The sequence below is a fragment of the Odontesthes bonariensis genome, chromosome 9, assembly GCF_027942865.1.
Source record: "Odontesthes bonariensis isolate fOdoBon6 chromosome 9, fOdoBon6.hap1, whole genome shotgun sequence".
Taxonomy (NCBI): domain Eukaryota; kingdom Metazoa; phylum Chordata; class Actinopteri; order Atheriniformes; family Atherinopsidae; genus Odontesthes; species Odontesthes bonariensis.
Genome location: NC_134514.1, coordinates 33,731,679 through 33,747,300, shown reverse-complemented (window position 1 = coordinate 33,747,300; position 15,622 = coordinate 33,731,679). Strand labels below are relative to the sequence as shown.

At 39.9% G+C, this 15,622-nt stretch overlaps 1 protein-coding gene across 3 annotated transcripts in view; it reads left to right on the top strand.

Annotated features, from left to right (window-relative positions):
* Positions 1-325: 325 nt before the first annotated feature.
* The window catches only part of ecel1 (endothelin converting enzyme-like 1), a 77,019-nt gene continuing 61,722 nt past the window's right edge, over positions 326-15,622 (top strand). For all 3 annotated transcript variants that reach the window (XM_075474084.1, XM_075474085.1, XM_075474083.1), the window contains exons 1-5: positions 326-498; positions 8,907-10,067; positions 11,284-11,352; positions 11,754-11,864; positions 11,965-12,057. In XM_075474084.1, coding sequence (XP_075330199.1) covers positions 9,210-10,067; positions 11,284-11,352; positions 11,754-11,864; positions 11,965-12,057 — 1,131 coding nt within the window. In that variant the 5' untranslated portion in view covers positions 326-498; positions 8,907-9,209. The remainder of the gene's footprint in view (positions 499-8,906; positions 10,068-11,283; positions 11,353-11,753; positions 11,865-11,964; positions 12,058-15,622) is intronic.

Below are 15,622 nucleotides of genomic sequence, written 5' to 3'. Positions count from 1 at the left end.
AGAGAGCAATGGGTCCCCCCGATACACCCTGAATCGGATTAAGCAGGTATAGAAAATGAATGGATGTTAGTCGAAAAGCATTAGCACCCAAATATACAGATGTGCACGTTTTAAGGAGAGGTTACACTTACAGACGTCCCATTTATTTAAAGTGCAACCATGACAGAAAAATACACAAGAAAGCGTGGATATCTGTTTATGATTTAAATGTGCGTGCGCGTGTGTGTGTGAGTGTGTGCGCGCGTCTCACCTTGTCAATAAAGGATCCCCCTCCTCTTTTTTTCCCTCCCTCTCTCTCTTTCCTCCCTACTTCGGAGGCTGTGCGCTGCAGCGAACGGCACAAAGCGGCGCGGATCCTCCAGTTGTGAGCCGATCTCCGGAGGGGTGGTCGGATAATTCAGCTTGACCCTCTGTGGAATGGGTATCGTGCTTTTAAATTTGCAGCAAAGGCGTTTTTATACTCCAAGCGGGGATCGTTTGATGATCTGCTCGCCACAGGTAAGGTCTTTTTGCACAAGTTTTCGTCACTCTGCGGATAACCACATCTGTAATGTGCGTGCTGATGGTGCTCTTCTGTGGTTATAGTGTGGCAGTCTAAGGGCTATCCCAAGCAAATTTGTAATGATTGAGAGTGATAATAAATGTGAAACCACCCTAATATCAACTAAGTAGCATACTCGGGCTCTGTATGCTCATCTCCACGCACATGGTCTCAGTCCACGGTGCCCATGTGAAAAGAGCAAGAAGTTTTGGTGTTCAAGACTGAAATGGGTATAGCCCCGTGCATATGCATGTGGATACTCAGTCAGTTTGATTTTTCATGTCGGTTAATTTACTGCATGCGTTTAAAAGCAGAGCAAATAGTTTACCACATAAGATCTATCTTGGGTGGTCTGTGGAATTCTCCCAAACAAAGATAGAGTGAATGACGTTTGGATGTGCGTAAAAGTAAGAGATGGTATTTTTACGAATTATCAGATTTTGAAAAGCACCGGCTCCAATTTCGTCTTTACGCACAGCCTGTTTTACATCAGTCAAAAGTTTGGATTGGACACTACCGCGACTCGAAAATCACCAGCCTGTTTACGGGTCTCCGTCAGCTCCGGGTAGAAAAGCGTTGGTCTCTTTTGTAGAGAATTCCAATGCAGAATGATGACAACGGAAGAGTTCTTTGCATAGAGTTCTTAAGCCTTCTGAAAAAACTGAACCGAGACGGTAAAACATGACTTTTCTAAAATGTTGATTATTTCGTTTAAAACTCAACCCAAAAAAGATGCCTATATTTAAAAGATAAAATATTTTGATTTTTAAAGGTTTTATTTCTAAAGTATTTCGAACAAAGTGAGCCAAAGTTTTGCATAAAGGTAATTTAAAAAAAACTGTTCTTTAAATTGTCGTTTGGTCTGCTGCTTTATCCGGGAAAGCAGTGTGATGAGTCAAGGCTAAGAGTTGTGTGCGTGTGTGAGTGTGTGTGTGTGTGTGTGTGTGTGTGTGTGTGTGTGTGTGTGTATGTGTGTGTGTGTGTGTGTGTGTGTGTGTGTGTGTGTGTGTGTGTGTGTGTGTGTGTGTGACAAGAAGAACTAAGTTCTGTGTTTTAAAAGATCTCAAATTTAGCTGATGTGGAACATTAACTGCATACATACTTAGATCGTTTAGAGTAGCACCACATGGACTCTCTGCCTGGGTAAGTCTAAGAAGAATTTCAGGAGCCTTGAGCTGTGTGTCCAAAGCTGTTGCCCATACAAATACACCATGGCACTCTGCTGCAGCCTCTGGCAACCAGTGATAAGGCTCGAGGGTCTGACTCCTACTCTGAACCCTCTGAGAGCTGTTACTGTTTTCAGGATAGGCTCTGTGACCGTTTTGATGAGGGGATGATAAACCCATCTATATAAGGCTTTCACGTGATGCTCACCAGAGAGGAGATAAAAGCACGGGTTTTTCCTAAGCTGTTATTTCTGGGTACCACTAAATATTATCAAACACTGCAGTGAGGGGGGAAGGTTTACTTTAAAGATGTTGAGTGCTCGCAGTCTATAAATGCACATGGCTGAAAAGATTTTGGATCTTAAATTAATTTGCAAACTGTTTTCTCAGAGGAAATTAATTTGAGGATGTTGTAGGTTATTGAAGGTGGAGTGGTTCTGAAATACCTCTAATCAGACAGTAAATTATACTGGCAGAGTTAGTATTGGTTAAATATCTTGTGGGTTTTATAATACATTGTCTCTCAGCTTTGAAACTGTGCTTCCATACAACATTTAGCCCAGGTGACTGGTCACCAGCAACAAATTTTTCTGATGTGTTAACTCCATAGCACTGACGGTCTGAAGGGATAATTCAGTTCAGCTCATGCTAATCACACATCTTTTATTTGCAGTGAATATTATGCTCATTTTAGAATTAGCTTGATTTTTTTGCAAAGGAAAGTTCTTCACTGAACCATTTGTGTAAGGCTGACTTTCCATGTGACCTCATACATTTCAAATCAAACAACTGCAGAGTCTGTTGTTGGCACTAACCCATCACAGACCTTTGTATAATGATAATTCTGAGATATGGAAAACAGCAACACTTTACCAAAACACTTCATTGTTGTTTTAGGCAATGATGTTAACTGGTTCGATTTAAAACTATTTGATTAACACTTTACATGCAGGTGCTCCCTAGACCAGTAAAGGTCAGATGTTTCTCATTCGTAATTATACATGGTTTCGGCCTGCATGAGCAAACAACCCATGGGGTCATACTTGGGAGGTGGGCAGTGACTCTCATTGTGACATCAGCAGATGTGGTTGTGATGTGTATGCATGTATGCATGACCAATAAATTGGATATTAATATTAATATTAATACACATAATCTCCACATTTTCTCTGGCTGGGATTGTCTCAGATTTACAGGGCAAAGTGGGCACATTTTCAGTGGAAAAAGGAAAAATAAATCAGGAGAGACAATCTAATGCACAATATAGATAGCATACTGGATTTCCAAAAAAAAGGGATTTAGTGTTAGGTTGAGCTTTTCTTTGAGAACTCTAATAAAATTTGTAATTTAATGTTTTGTTTGAAGATGTGTGAAAAATGCCTGACATCTAGGCACTCTAGATTATTACGAATTTTTTTTTGCTGTAAGGTGCATCTGAATTGTGTGAATAAGAGTGGAGGGGTATGCATGTGTGTGTGTTTGCAGCAGCATTAGTATAACTCTCAGATATCAGCCCCTGTCATGTTCAGTAAATAGACATTTATCATGCATGCCTCTCTGAGATGGTACCCACAAGAGCCAATCCATTAGCCATACACTAGATGTCCATTCAATTCAATTCAATTCAATTCAATTCAATTCAATTAAAAAAACTTTATTTGTCCCTGAGGGGCAATTAAAGGCATATAGAGCAGCAAACAAGGCAACAGTGTAAGCACTAAAACAACTGTAAACAAGGACAAAAAAATAGTCGCACAGAGTACAGTCATTGCACAGTCGGCCATTGCACATGGTCATTCAGTGTGGGATTTTATGTGTATGTGTGAGTGTGAATGCGCATGTGTCTGTCATTAATTTATTAACATTCTGAAGGAGTTGTGACACAGATGAAGTGTGGGTACTTTTGATAGAGAGAGCAGTTGCATTAAGTAACTACATGTTTATATATATTTTTATTAGCAATCGAATTTGACGGACATCATTGTGAAATGTGTGCATGAAGTTTAAGAGTCTTTGTGACTGGACACACTTCATAGATCCTGTATGACTAGTAGCGTGTAGCGGGTGTTACAAAGCAGAAGACTGATGGATAATAAGATGAAGTGATAGTGACACACATTATCCTTGAATTTTCAGAGCTCTCACTGGTCACTGCTCTCACCTTTTTCCCTTTTCTCAGCTTTCTCTGCTCTACACATTTTACCTTCATGTCAGGAGGAGTAGGATTAGAAGGATAAGAGAAAGGGGTTCACACTGTCTCCTCCAGTTTGCCAAACAATAATAGAGAGAGTGAACACACACATACAGATAAATATGCATATATATACTGTGTATATATATATATAGAAATATACTTGTCTATACATATACATACACACATAAACATGCATGACAGGGTAATTGATGATTCTGAGATTCAGATTTCTGAGTATGCATAGTTGTTTGTCTCTCTGTTAAAGCTGTAGTTGACTGGCGACCGCTCCAGGGTGCACCCTGCTTCTCGCCCAATAGCAGCTGGGATAGGCTCCAGCCCGAATGGAAAATCTGAGCCTCTGTCGCATTTGCACGCAAGTTGCCAGTCAGATCCCCACATTTCTTCATCTGTCCAATTTCTAAAAGCCAATAGGGCAAAAAGAGCAACTCAAAACTTAATAATAGTAGGGCAACATAATAGCAGGGGTGATGTGAGAGTGGTAACGTCCATCTTTTATACTTTTATATAAAGCCACTATAAAGGATAGTGATTCCACAATCCAATGACTGGTAAAAAAAAAAAAATCAAGGGTCAGTACAGTAACTACAAGAAAATTCACAACAGACAGATGGTTGATATTGCAAGTTTTATAAAACTGATCAGTTATTTCTATATTGTCCTTTAAATTGTGATATGTCCAGGCAATCATAATATTTACATGTTAACACTTTGAAGTTAGGCTGTTTTCTAGTAAGAAAGTCAGACCATTTACCAATCTTACACCCAAAATCTTAAGCTTAGGTTATACTGTACTGTCATAGAACTAGCTAGTATGAAATTATTTATAGCCACACCCAAACATAGAATAAACAGTGTTCCATCATTTCAGTGATAAAGTCATGACATCATTCAATATAGAGATAACATCGAATATCTTCACAGATTTTATTACTGTGCCATTACAGTAACTTTGTAATGGTGCTGTGACATATACAGTGCAAATTCAGAATTGATGTTCACTCTGATGGATTAAGCAGTTCAAGCAAATTTCTTTTGGTTGGGAAATTTTCAGAATATGTAGAAGATAAAGAAGGAAAGTAATTTTGACCTCTGGAGTATACATGTAGCGTAAAACAAGCAAAAACATGAAAACCTCTGGTATGGTCTTTAATGTTTCTGATGCACTGAGACATGCAATATTGTGTAAATGGTGAATTACGGGCATGACATGCAGATTGTCCATGATATAATTCATTATGAACAGTGTGGGTACTTGTTGCTCTGTGCTCCCTATATTGGCAATGAACTTGACTCATCGCACTTGGGATGTTACAAGTAGAATATAGCTGACCTCCCACCTACAAAGACAAGTTAACTGCATTTGTTGAAATGTACAAACAAGCAAGAGCTACTACCATGTGGACTGTTATTTCCCATCCCTGCAGAGGCGCTCAAGAATTTTATCTCTGCACCATCCATCCACTTTTCTGTCTTTTGGTCTAAAATTTTTAACCCACTGATCATCTATCTGGCATTTATAGAAAAATAAATCGGTAATATCACCTATCAACTGATGAGAAGCTTGCTTGTCATATGTTTACTTGTAGATTTAAAAACACATTTTTCTTAATTTTTAGCTTTTTTCCTTTTTTGTTTTGTTTTCTTATTTTCATCTTCATAGAGCACCTTGATAAGGCAAGAGGGAGCTTCTTAACCATATCAGTGTTGAAGTTTTCTATTTTCAGTGCAGACACTGCTTTCAGCAAGCTCAGGGTGTCTAACCACTGAGAACACACTCACACACACACACACAGACAAGGGTGTGCAAACTGACACTGGGACACCATCCAAAAAACAATTTATCTGTCAGTATCCTTGTCTAAAGGCCTGTGGTTCTGCTTACAGGCTACATATAGAATGCATCAGCAGATGGAAAAGGATGCAAACAGCTACAAAATACTCTAAATCCAGCATATCGTGACAAAGAGAAAATACTTTTGTTTCTGGGATATTTCCCTGTCCCTCAGTGCATTATATGGCTTATTTGTTCAAAGCCAGAATTCCACACCACAGAAAATACTGTCTCATGTAATGCTTATTAATTTAATTTTCTAATCTCAAACAAACATTTGGAAAACCAGAAAATAAAAATGGCTTCAGTTTTTGGCTTAAAGTTTCAACTAATCAAACTTTGGGGTTTTGAAATGAGAATTCAATAAATAAATTATTAGAAAACTGATATCTGGAATCCACTTATTCAATAGCTTATGTTGTAATACCTTCTTCATTGTTCTACCAAGGTTGATTTAAGTATTCCCTGACTGATGGGCTTTGCTGATCTGACACAACATAGTTACTCACTTAATCTAGCATGATCTCATGTGATTTTACAGATCTTGTTAGAATTCGGCCTAAATTACAAAATAAACTAAATCAGGCCTGGGAAAAGATTATTCCACATTCTAAATCAGCCTGATTTATATTTGTACATGATAATAATAAGTATCCATTCTCTCTGTAAATGTTAAATGGTGTTGTGAACTGGAGCTACATGTAAATTACCTATCTTCAATGCATTTTCTTGAAGTCAACCTGATTTAACTGAACTCGCTCTCTGAAGTGTCCACTTCCTGCTGAGATATTTGAGATTTGGACTAATTACATTTCACTATGGTTGTAAAGAAAACCCAATACAAATCTTAAACCAATTTTAATGTTCAAGATGTTATTACATTGGTACATAGACAGCCATATCTAAATAAAATGTACCATAAACCAGTCAATAGCTGTTGATGGTTTTCCTGCAGACCCTAAACGGAGTCAAAGTAAGATTTTGTATATCAGGGTCCATATCATTACCACACTAATGGAGTCTACACAGTGCACACCATTGAAAGCAGCCTATAAGCTCAATATGCCTGCTTGCAAGGTAAAAACAAACACAACATGTATGATGACCAACAGACATGTTTTACAATGCACCATCAAATCTAACATCTAGAAAACGAGGTAGGAACGAGTATTGACTTAGTCCTGCAGCAGCAGGACAGATGTGAACACTGACCTGGTGAGACTTCAGGGTGAATCCTGGATGCTAATACAGCGAGCATAACAACAACAACACACAAGATAAAGACACGGCTACTGTGGAGTTGTTACACCACAACTCAGAGAGGTCAAAGGTCATCACAGCACTGGTTGTCTGATTTATTGATAAAGATTTACAATCTTACAGTAAGTTATCAATTAAAAGTGGCACCTTGGTCACATGACATATTAGAGTTGTGTTTAAAGATACCAACTTATCTGTTTTTCACTGACAAATATGTGTCAGTTTCTATCCTAAGGCCATCAGGCTCCTAAATGGACTATAATGCACTCTCATCACTTACATACTCGACACTTACACTTATACTTTACTCACTTTATACTTTACACATGCCTACCTCCACTGCTGTTTGCACTGCAACTTGCAATATTGCACAATATTGTATTTTTTATTTTACCTTATGTTATAGGTTAGTATAGGTCTTAGATTAGCATAGGCTATTATGTGTATTATATGTTCAGTACAGCTCTTGTAATTAGCGTTAAAATGTATATTGTAGTATCCACATTGCCTATTTATTGTTACTGTCTTTGTTAGAGTACTTATGACATGACATGTTACGGCATGATATGTCTTGTTATGGTAGCTGCTGTACGGTGTCCTGTCCTAAGAATTTCAATGCCCAGTCAGACTCTGTTGTTCTGTGTATCTGACAATAAAAGACTTGACTTGACTTGACTTGTCAGACCGTTGGTCAAAGTAAAAACTCAAATTTAGATACATGAAGATGAAACAATACTGTCCCTCAGTCTTTTATCAGACATTCTTTAATTCATATTTGAAGTTCATCAATAAATGGGAAATGTATGGCAGATTAAGAGACAGAATTAAAGAAGTTGATAGAGACAAAAGAGGAAAAGTAAAGCGACTTGGGGGTGTTAGAAATGATAGATGGGGTAGCAGAAGGATGGAAACACATTAGACTGCACTGAGGCAAATTGAATAACATTTTTCTGTATGAAAATGTATTGCTACTGAATCATGTTGTACCACATGTATCCAGATATGTATAGAATTGTCTTATAAAGGAGATATATATACCACTAATTTTCAACATTTTTTCTCCTCTAATTTTCAACATGTACAATATACCAAAAATAGAAAACAGTTATAAAGTCCCAATGTTTACGTTTTTCAAGGCAGAAAAAATATTAACTGTAGATTCTATATTCTTTTCTGATGAGTGAGTGAGAGTGTGCATGGTTGTTTGTCTCTGTGTTGGCCCTGTGATGGAGTGCTTCTTGATTAAAATCTTGAACTGATAAGTGTTTCATGGAACAAGACTGCTTCTGAAATGCCTGAAAAGACTTGTTGGTAGTCCACACTATTTAATTATATCACCATCTAATATTTTTGTATAATGCCTGCCTAGTGGCTAGCACGCCTCAGATAAGCTACTGCCTCACAACTAGCTAATTGGCAGGCATGTGAGAATGAAATTAAAGAATAGACAGAAGAGAAAAGAATACATACCTGAAGTCAGATTATGAAAAATCCCCTTAGAAGACCAGAAACTGTGGTGTTGTGTGATGATCTGCACTTTAAGGTATGAATATATGTATGTCATCACTGTGGTGACATACACATACATACATCAGACTGACATGAGTCAAATTATGGTGATTGTCACACCTTTCAATGCTCAGCACTATGTTTGCTTGCTGTCTCCACTGATGCATCCACAGACATGAATCACCCAAGGGACACAGTCTCCCTGAGGGACAACTACCACTAATCAATGGAGCAGCTGTAGCTGACAGAGGGAGACAAAGCAGGCAGAACATGTGGCAGAACAGACATTATTTTGTCACTCTGCTGTTGTGATTGTGGATTTAATTTCCTATCTCTCTTTTGACTTACGGCCCTCCTCTGTCTCCTTTCTATTTTTATCGACAGGTGCCCTGCAACTGGTTGGAGAGAGGGAGGAGAGGAGAATAAATGGAAGAGGAACAAAGAATAAGTGGATGAGAGAGTTTGACAGTTTTTTGCTCTTCAGGCTTTTGACTTGAAAAGAATAAAGAGGACTTTGCCTGAAGAGGGCCAAAAAGATTTTAACATTAATTCAGTGTTTTTGCACTGTAATGAGTATTTTTACTTTTTTCTCAGTTGGAATACTCATGACTGTATTCTGAACAAAGAAATAACTAATTTGCATCCCCTTTTGCCTAAATCCTGCTGTTACCTAGAAACACAGGTGTCATGGAGAAGACATACTCTCTAACTGCCCACTATGATGAGTTCCAGGAAGTGAAATATGGTGGTCGCTACAGTAGTGACATCCTCAGCAATGGCATGACCCTTCACCTGGGGGGCAGCCTGGACCGTCATATGGTAAGAGGACGTGGCGGGACCTGGTCAAATGGTCGAAACAGAGATTTGAGCAGCACCAGCAGCAGTGGCGGCCTTCCTCGATGGAGCCGGAGGGAGATCTGCCTTCTGTCTGCACTGGTGTTTGCTGCAGGCATGTGTGTCATCCTAGGAAGCATGCTGGCACTCAAGTACATTTCACTGGATGCCCAACAGGACCCACACTGTCGACAGGACTGCCAACGCAAACGCTCCCTTCTGCGGGCAGCTCGCTTTGTTCAGGCCAATATTGACCCAACCATCCAGCCCTGCCAGGACTTCTATTCTTTTGCCTGTGGTGGCTGGCTGAGGCGTCATGGCATCCCTGAGGACAAGCTCAGTTATGGCATCATTACAGCTATTGGAGAACACAATGAAGAGAAACTGCAGCGCCTCCTACTGGAGCCAGTTCAAAGGCACGGTCCTAACTCAGCAGAGCGCAAAGTCAAGGAGTTTTATCGATCCTGTGTCAACATCCATGAGATTGACAAGCTGGGGTCGGACCCCATGACAGAGGTGATAGACAGCTGTGGAGGATGGGACCTGGTGGGGGCTCCTCCTGGTGCTGCTGGGTGGGAGAGAGAGGGGGCCCCACAGAGGCCAGACTTCAATGAGCTTCTCTACAGGACTCAGGGGATGTATAGCACTGCGGTCTTTTTCTCCCTCACCGTCAATGTGGATGATAAAAACTCGTCCAGGAATGCCATCAGGGTGAGAATTAATCAAGAAGCGAAGGATGCATTTGTGAAAGTTTTAAGTGTTGTGTGTCATAACAGGAAATCATTACAAACACATTGGTCTTATGACACACTTTTATATTTTTTTATTATCTCTGTAGATTAAAGACAAACTGATCCTCCTCTTTATATACTCTTATCATGCGATCAAAGATCCATTCATACAGTAAGTCACAATTAAGCAAGTGCCAAGTTTAGTTCGGAAATACTAAGATATCCATAACTGAGAACCAACAATCAGTGGCAAATTTGCATACTTTATAGTGTAGGCAGCATCTATAATATGTTCTAGAGCAGTAATTACTTGTAAATATTTGTGAGTTTGGAATAGGTTTGATAGATAAACACTTCTTGCCTTTATTTGTTAAGTCTGATCAGATGTTTTAAAGCAATACTATGTAACATTTCTACCTTAAAATAACAGCTTGAAAAAAATTGTGCGGCTAGAATGAGTTTTAATATTACAATTGGCCTGTCTCCTATGCCCTTCGGGGGTCTGAGTTGGAAAAACTGCGCTATGTAACTTTGCTGGACCGGCCCGGGAGCAGCCCGGGAGCTGAGCGGAAGTACTTCGACTTGCTTTCTGGCACACCTACCGCAAAAACAAATAGACCCCTCTCACGCTCCCAGGTACATTTGATTACTCTTACCTTTTCGGTCGACATAGCTTGCACCTTCTGACTCCTCGCCGGTTCGTCAACAAACGTGAAAGCGAAAGGGTGTTGTATTTATGACAGTGTAACCGTACATTACCTCCAAGCCTGTAGGGGAGCTCCATAATGGGCTTTTTGAGAAGTTACATTGTATTGCTTCAAAGCTTGACTTCCATATCATGATCATTTATTTCAGTTCATACTAAACAAAAACCACACTTAAATCAACACATTGTAAGATGGATATTTTTAACAAGACTGGGTGATGTGTTGTCCAAGATCACAGATTAATAGTTATGTGTCTGTGTGTGTTTATTTATTATTTATTAGATGATGTGAATAATTCAGATAATTCAGATTAGGAATACCTAATATCTGAACATGTAAATGTTAGCAGAATTGTAAATCATTGAAATATTAACAAGCTCTTTGAATATGCATCTGTTAAGTGCTTAGCAACACTTTTATAACCACAAACCAGAAATGATGCAATTACTATGTGAGCTTTTGACTTTGTGTATTTGCATGTAATTACAGATTGATCAGGAAGGGCTCACGCTGCCGGAGCGGAGTCTTTACCTGGGACAGGATGAGGATAGTGTGAAGGTGAATAAGCTTCAATCCTTCAGTCTTTCTCTTTGTCATCCCTCAGTACTACTCATTATCTTTTTTCACTCCTTTAAGTCCTTTCTCTCCTTTCTCTTCCACTCTCCTTCCTACTTTCTCATGTAATTTCTTATCTTTCTTCAAATCAGTAAATAACCTCTTTCTCTCACTCTCACCCACTTCCCCTCCTTTTCTTCCCTCAATGCTTTCCCCCTTTTCTCCTTCCATCTTGCCTGCTGACGCTTCTCTCCTCTTCATCAAGCCACCTGTTTTCCTCTGTCACCCGCTGTGTTTTTATTGTCCTGTCCACTTTGCCACATGTCACCCTAGTCACTGGTCATATTGATGATGTTGGTGCAGAATCTCTTGTCCGTTAGCACTGATGTCACGGTGCTTTGCAGATCCTGGCGGCATACAAGGCTCTGATGGAGCGCCTGCTGAGCATGCTGGGAGCTCACAATGCCACACAGAAGTCCAAGGAGATTATACAGTTGGAGACCCGACTGGCCAATGTGAGCTGTCTGCACATGTATGCATACACTCTGAGTGTGTTCATGCATGTAGGTGCATGCATTTGTATGTGCAGTGTTGATTCAAATCTCCTCTGTCCAGATCACTGTGTCAGAATATGATGACCAAAGAAAAGACATCAGCACCATGTACAACCGCATCACCCTTAGGCAGCTACAGCGCATTGCTCCCAGTGTGAGTACTGCACACAGACACGCACGCACGCAAACACACACGCACACACACACAAACACACACACACACACACACACACACACACACACACACACACACACACACACACACACACACAGTACTTAAGATGCTCAGTTGGAGTTCAAATCCTAATCCATCAAGTCTGCTTTTACCCAAAATGCATGAGCACATACACATGCTTGTAAATTATGCTTGCGAGTGTGTGTGTGTGTTTGGGAAGTGATGAAGCACACACTTACACACATAAGTGAGTCACGAAAGCTGTCTGCCCTGCAGGGGCAGATGAGCAAATTGAGAGACAAAATGAAAAAAGTTGATAGAGACAAAAGTATAGAATAAGGAGACTTTAGGGGGTGTTATAAATGATGGAGGGGGGAGAAGAAGGAGGAAAAATCACTGTAGACAGAGTTAGGGTCGGAGAAAAAGAGAGTCGAGGCTTTAGTCTGAAGAAGTGTGAGTAGTTATTGAAAATCCTTATGTTCAAGTGCCTCATGTTCAAGGGAAGGATGGATGAAGGTAGAGGCAAAAGAGATGGAAACAAGACACGTACTAAGAAGATAAAGAGCTGAGTTTTAGAATCCCAGCCAAAATAACAAAAAAGACAACAATGTGTTGCAGCAAATGATTTGCTTTTACTTGGCACTTGTATCCAAATGCATGAAACAAATTACATCCAGTTTGGATTCTGCTGTGCAATTAAATAATCCCCAACAAAAAAATTTAAACTGGGGACATATTCTGTCCTTTTTACACAAACTGCCAATTTCCTGAGGTTAATGAATATCTGTGACATGCTTTAGTTAATATACCACATAAATACAGTATAACAGCAACTTTTTCAGTCCTATCTTTACAGCTCTGTTCACAGCAGCTGGTTGTAGAGATCCACTATGCACCTTTCTTCTGTTGGGAGAAATGTCCTTATGTCCTTATTTGACATTAGTGGTACAGCTTTGCGTGGACATGCAAAAGTAAATTTTGACACACATTGTACCCAGTAACCCCTGAAGCATGTTATAACTGTGAGAGAACGTAGAGTACCTAACCTGAGAGATAATTCTAACACAGAGCAAATTAAGTTCAAACTATCACAAACTGAATTGAAGTTACTCAAAGAAAAAAATATTTGACTGGCAACTCTCCAATTTTACCCATCTGTGGTTCAGATTCAAGCAGCAGGTACTGATCTCTGTTTGTCACAGCCTCATTGCCAGTCATGTGTTGAACTGGTCCAGGTTGTTAAAACACTACATCAAAGATAGGAATGTTGTCTTAATGTAACAGCCAGCTGGTGGGTGACAGGTGAGTCAAACTTGCATTGTAATTCCTCTGTCACTTAGCGGCTCGATAAACCCTGGCTGCAGTGTTGCTTCTTTCCTCTCCACTTTAATTTCTTAGAGGCTTGTGTTAACTAATATAGCTTATATGGAGATTTTACAAAGGTTTATACATCGTTTTTTTTAATGGCAGATCTTTAGGTTGCTGACAAAGATAGAGAAAGACAGTTCACAATTGGAAAAGATCATTTGAGCAGAATTTAAACCATAGGAACCTTTTTGAGTAACTAGGGCCTTTTAGAGGACCTTTCCTCTACCCCCTGTATTTCAACCACAGGAACTAGGAGCATAGAGATAAAAATTTTAGCCCAAAAAGACAGGGAACTAGTACTTTTGAAACAACTCTGAATTTTGGGGTGGGGCATGCAGCACTGGACATTTCTGATTGGTCAAATGTTCTCTGTATTTTATATTCATCTATCTGTCTCAATCATCCCAGGTTTAATTTCCACAATAGCTCATAATGTCAGATCATTTTAGGTTGTACCACAGGAATAGATGATGATGAAGATTCTAAGTCATCCAATGTCATGGTAATCATAAGAGCTTGAATGAGGGCAACTGGACTTCTTCTTGGATCTGAGAACGTCTTGAAATGTTTCACCTCTCATTCAAAAGGCTTCTTCAGTTCTAAACTAGTTAATGAGGAATATCATGCATATTTGACACGTGTCACTGAACCCCCTGTCAAATATGCATGTCGTTGGGTCATGAATTGTCTACCTGCCTGAAAGAGCGAGTTTTGGTCACAGGAGCCAAGGTGTGAATGGTTGTGAAACTGCCTGGGGAGGAGAGACAATGGTGCAGGAATCGATATTACTCTTTCTACACACAGCATTCAAACTTCTATATTGTTTTTGCAAGCATCAGAATAATTTGACAGAGTTCACATTGTAATAAGAAAATAGTTAAATCAGAGCAATAAAATCATTGGTTATGCGCAGTGTTGGGAGTAACAGCGTTTAAGTATAACGGCGTGACTAACTGCGTTATTTTTCCAGGAGTAATATAATTAATTAGTTTTCCCATCGTTACAACGCCGTTATCGTTACTGAGAATATAAAGTGGCGCGTTACTACAATTTGGTTGTAGGCTCTCGGCTACACATCAGCTGCATGCTGCCTGGAGAGAGCAGGGGTGGGGGTGATGACACCGTTGCAAATGCGATGATGATTGGCTGTGTGGGCGGACGCCCTGCTCACGCTGTCTCACTGCACGCGCTGACTACTACTACTAAACACACACAAAACAGCGACAATGGCGACGAGCCAGGGAAGTTCAAAAGTAGCGTTCTCTAACTGGATGTACTGGCACTACTTCTCACTCGTGGAGATAAAAGGCTTCTGCAGCTGCCAACCCAACCCCAAGCCCAAATGCAGCTAGCGTGAGCCCCAGCGAAGGAGACAGAGCCACTCGAAAACAAACAACACTCGATTTTTCGGGTCAGAAACAGGTGACCACCATCACCATTTTATATTCAATATTTATGTTTTTATTTCTATGCATCATATGGCAGGCTGCAATCTATTGAGTTCAAATAAATACAGAATGTTCTAAATTACTGAATATAGTGTTTTTATTCTTCAATCAGTTAATATAAACATATTTGATGTTAAAGATGTTATAGAACGTAACGGCGTGGAACATAAAAAATAACGCCACAGTTACTTTGCTGAGTAACTAATTACTTTTACAATGTGGTAACTGAGTTACTAACTCAATTATGTTTTGGGAGCAGTAACTAGTAACTGTAACTAATTACTTTTTTTAAGTAACTTGACCAACACTGGTTATGCGGTAAACACATCTAAAACCCTGTAAAAATATTTAACGTTGAAATACTTAAAGCTATGGTAGGTAATCCTAGAGAGCTAGCAAGAGAGCTAGCAAGATTCGAAAGTGTCCCCTCCTCTAAGCTCCACCCCCCCCTCCCCATTCCGTCAGTGCGTCATCCAAAGCCGGTAGAACCGCATGCGCACACGGAGCAGGGAGCCGACAGAGGGGGGCGTAGGCAGAAAGCAGAGGCATCTGATTGGTTTTTGTAGGCGCTCCAATCCGAGATCAGCGGGACGCTGATCTCGGATTGGTCAGCTTTTTCTCAGTCCTGCAACTGCCACAGAGGTCTGATTATTTTCGTCCCTTTTTCTAAATACATCTTGTATAGATTTCTCTCAGGACAGACGGACCATTTCACCCAGTATTACAAA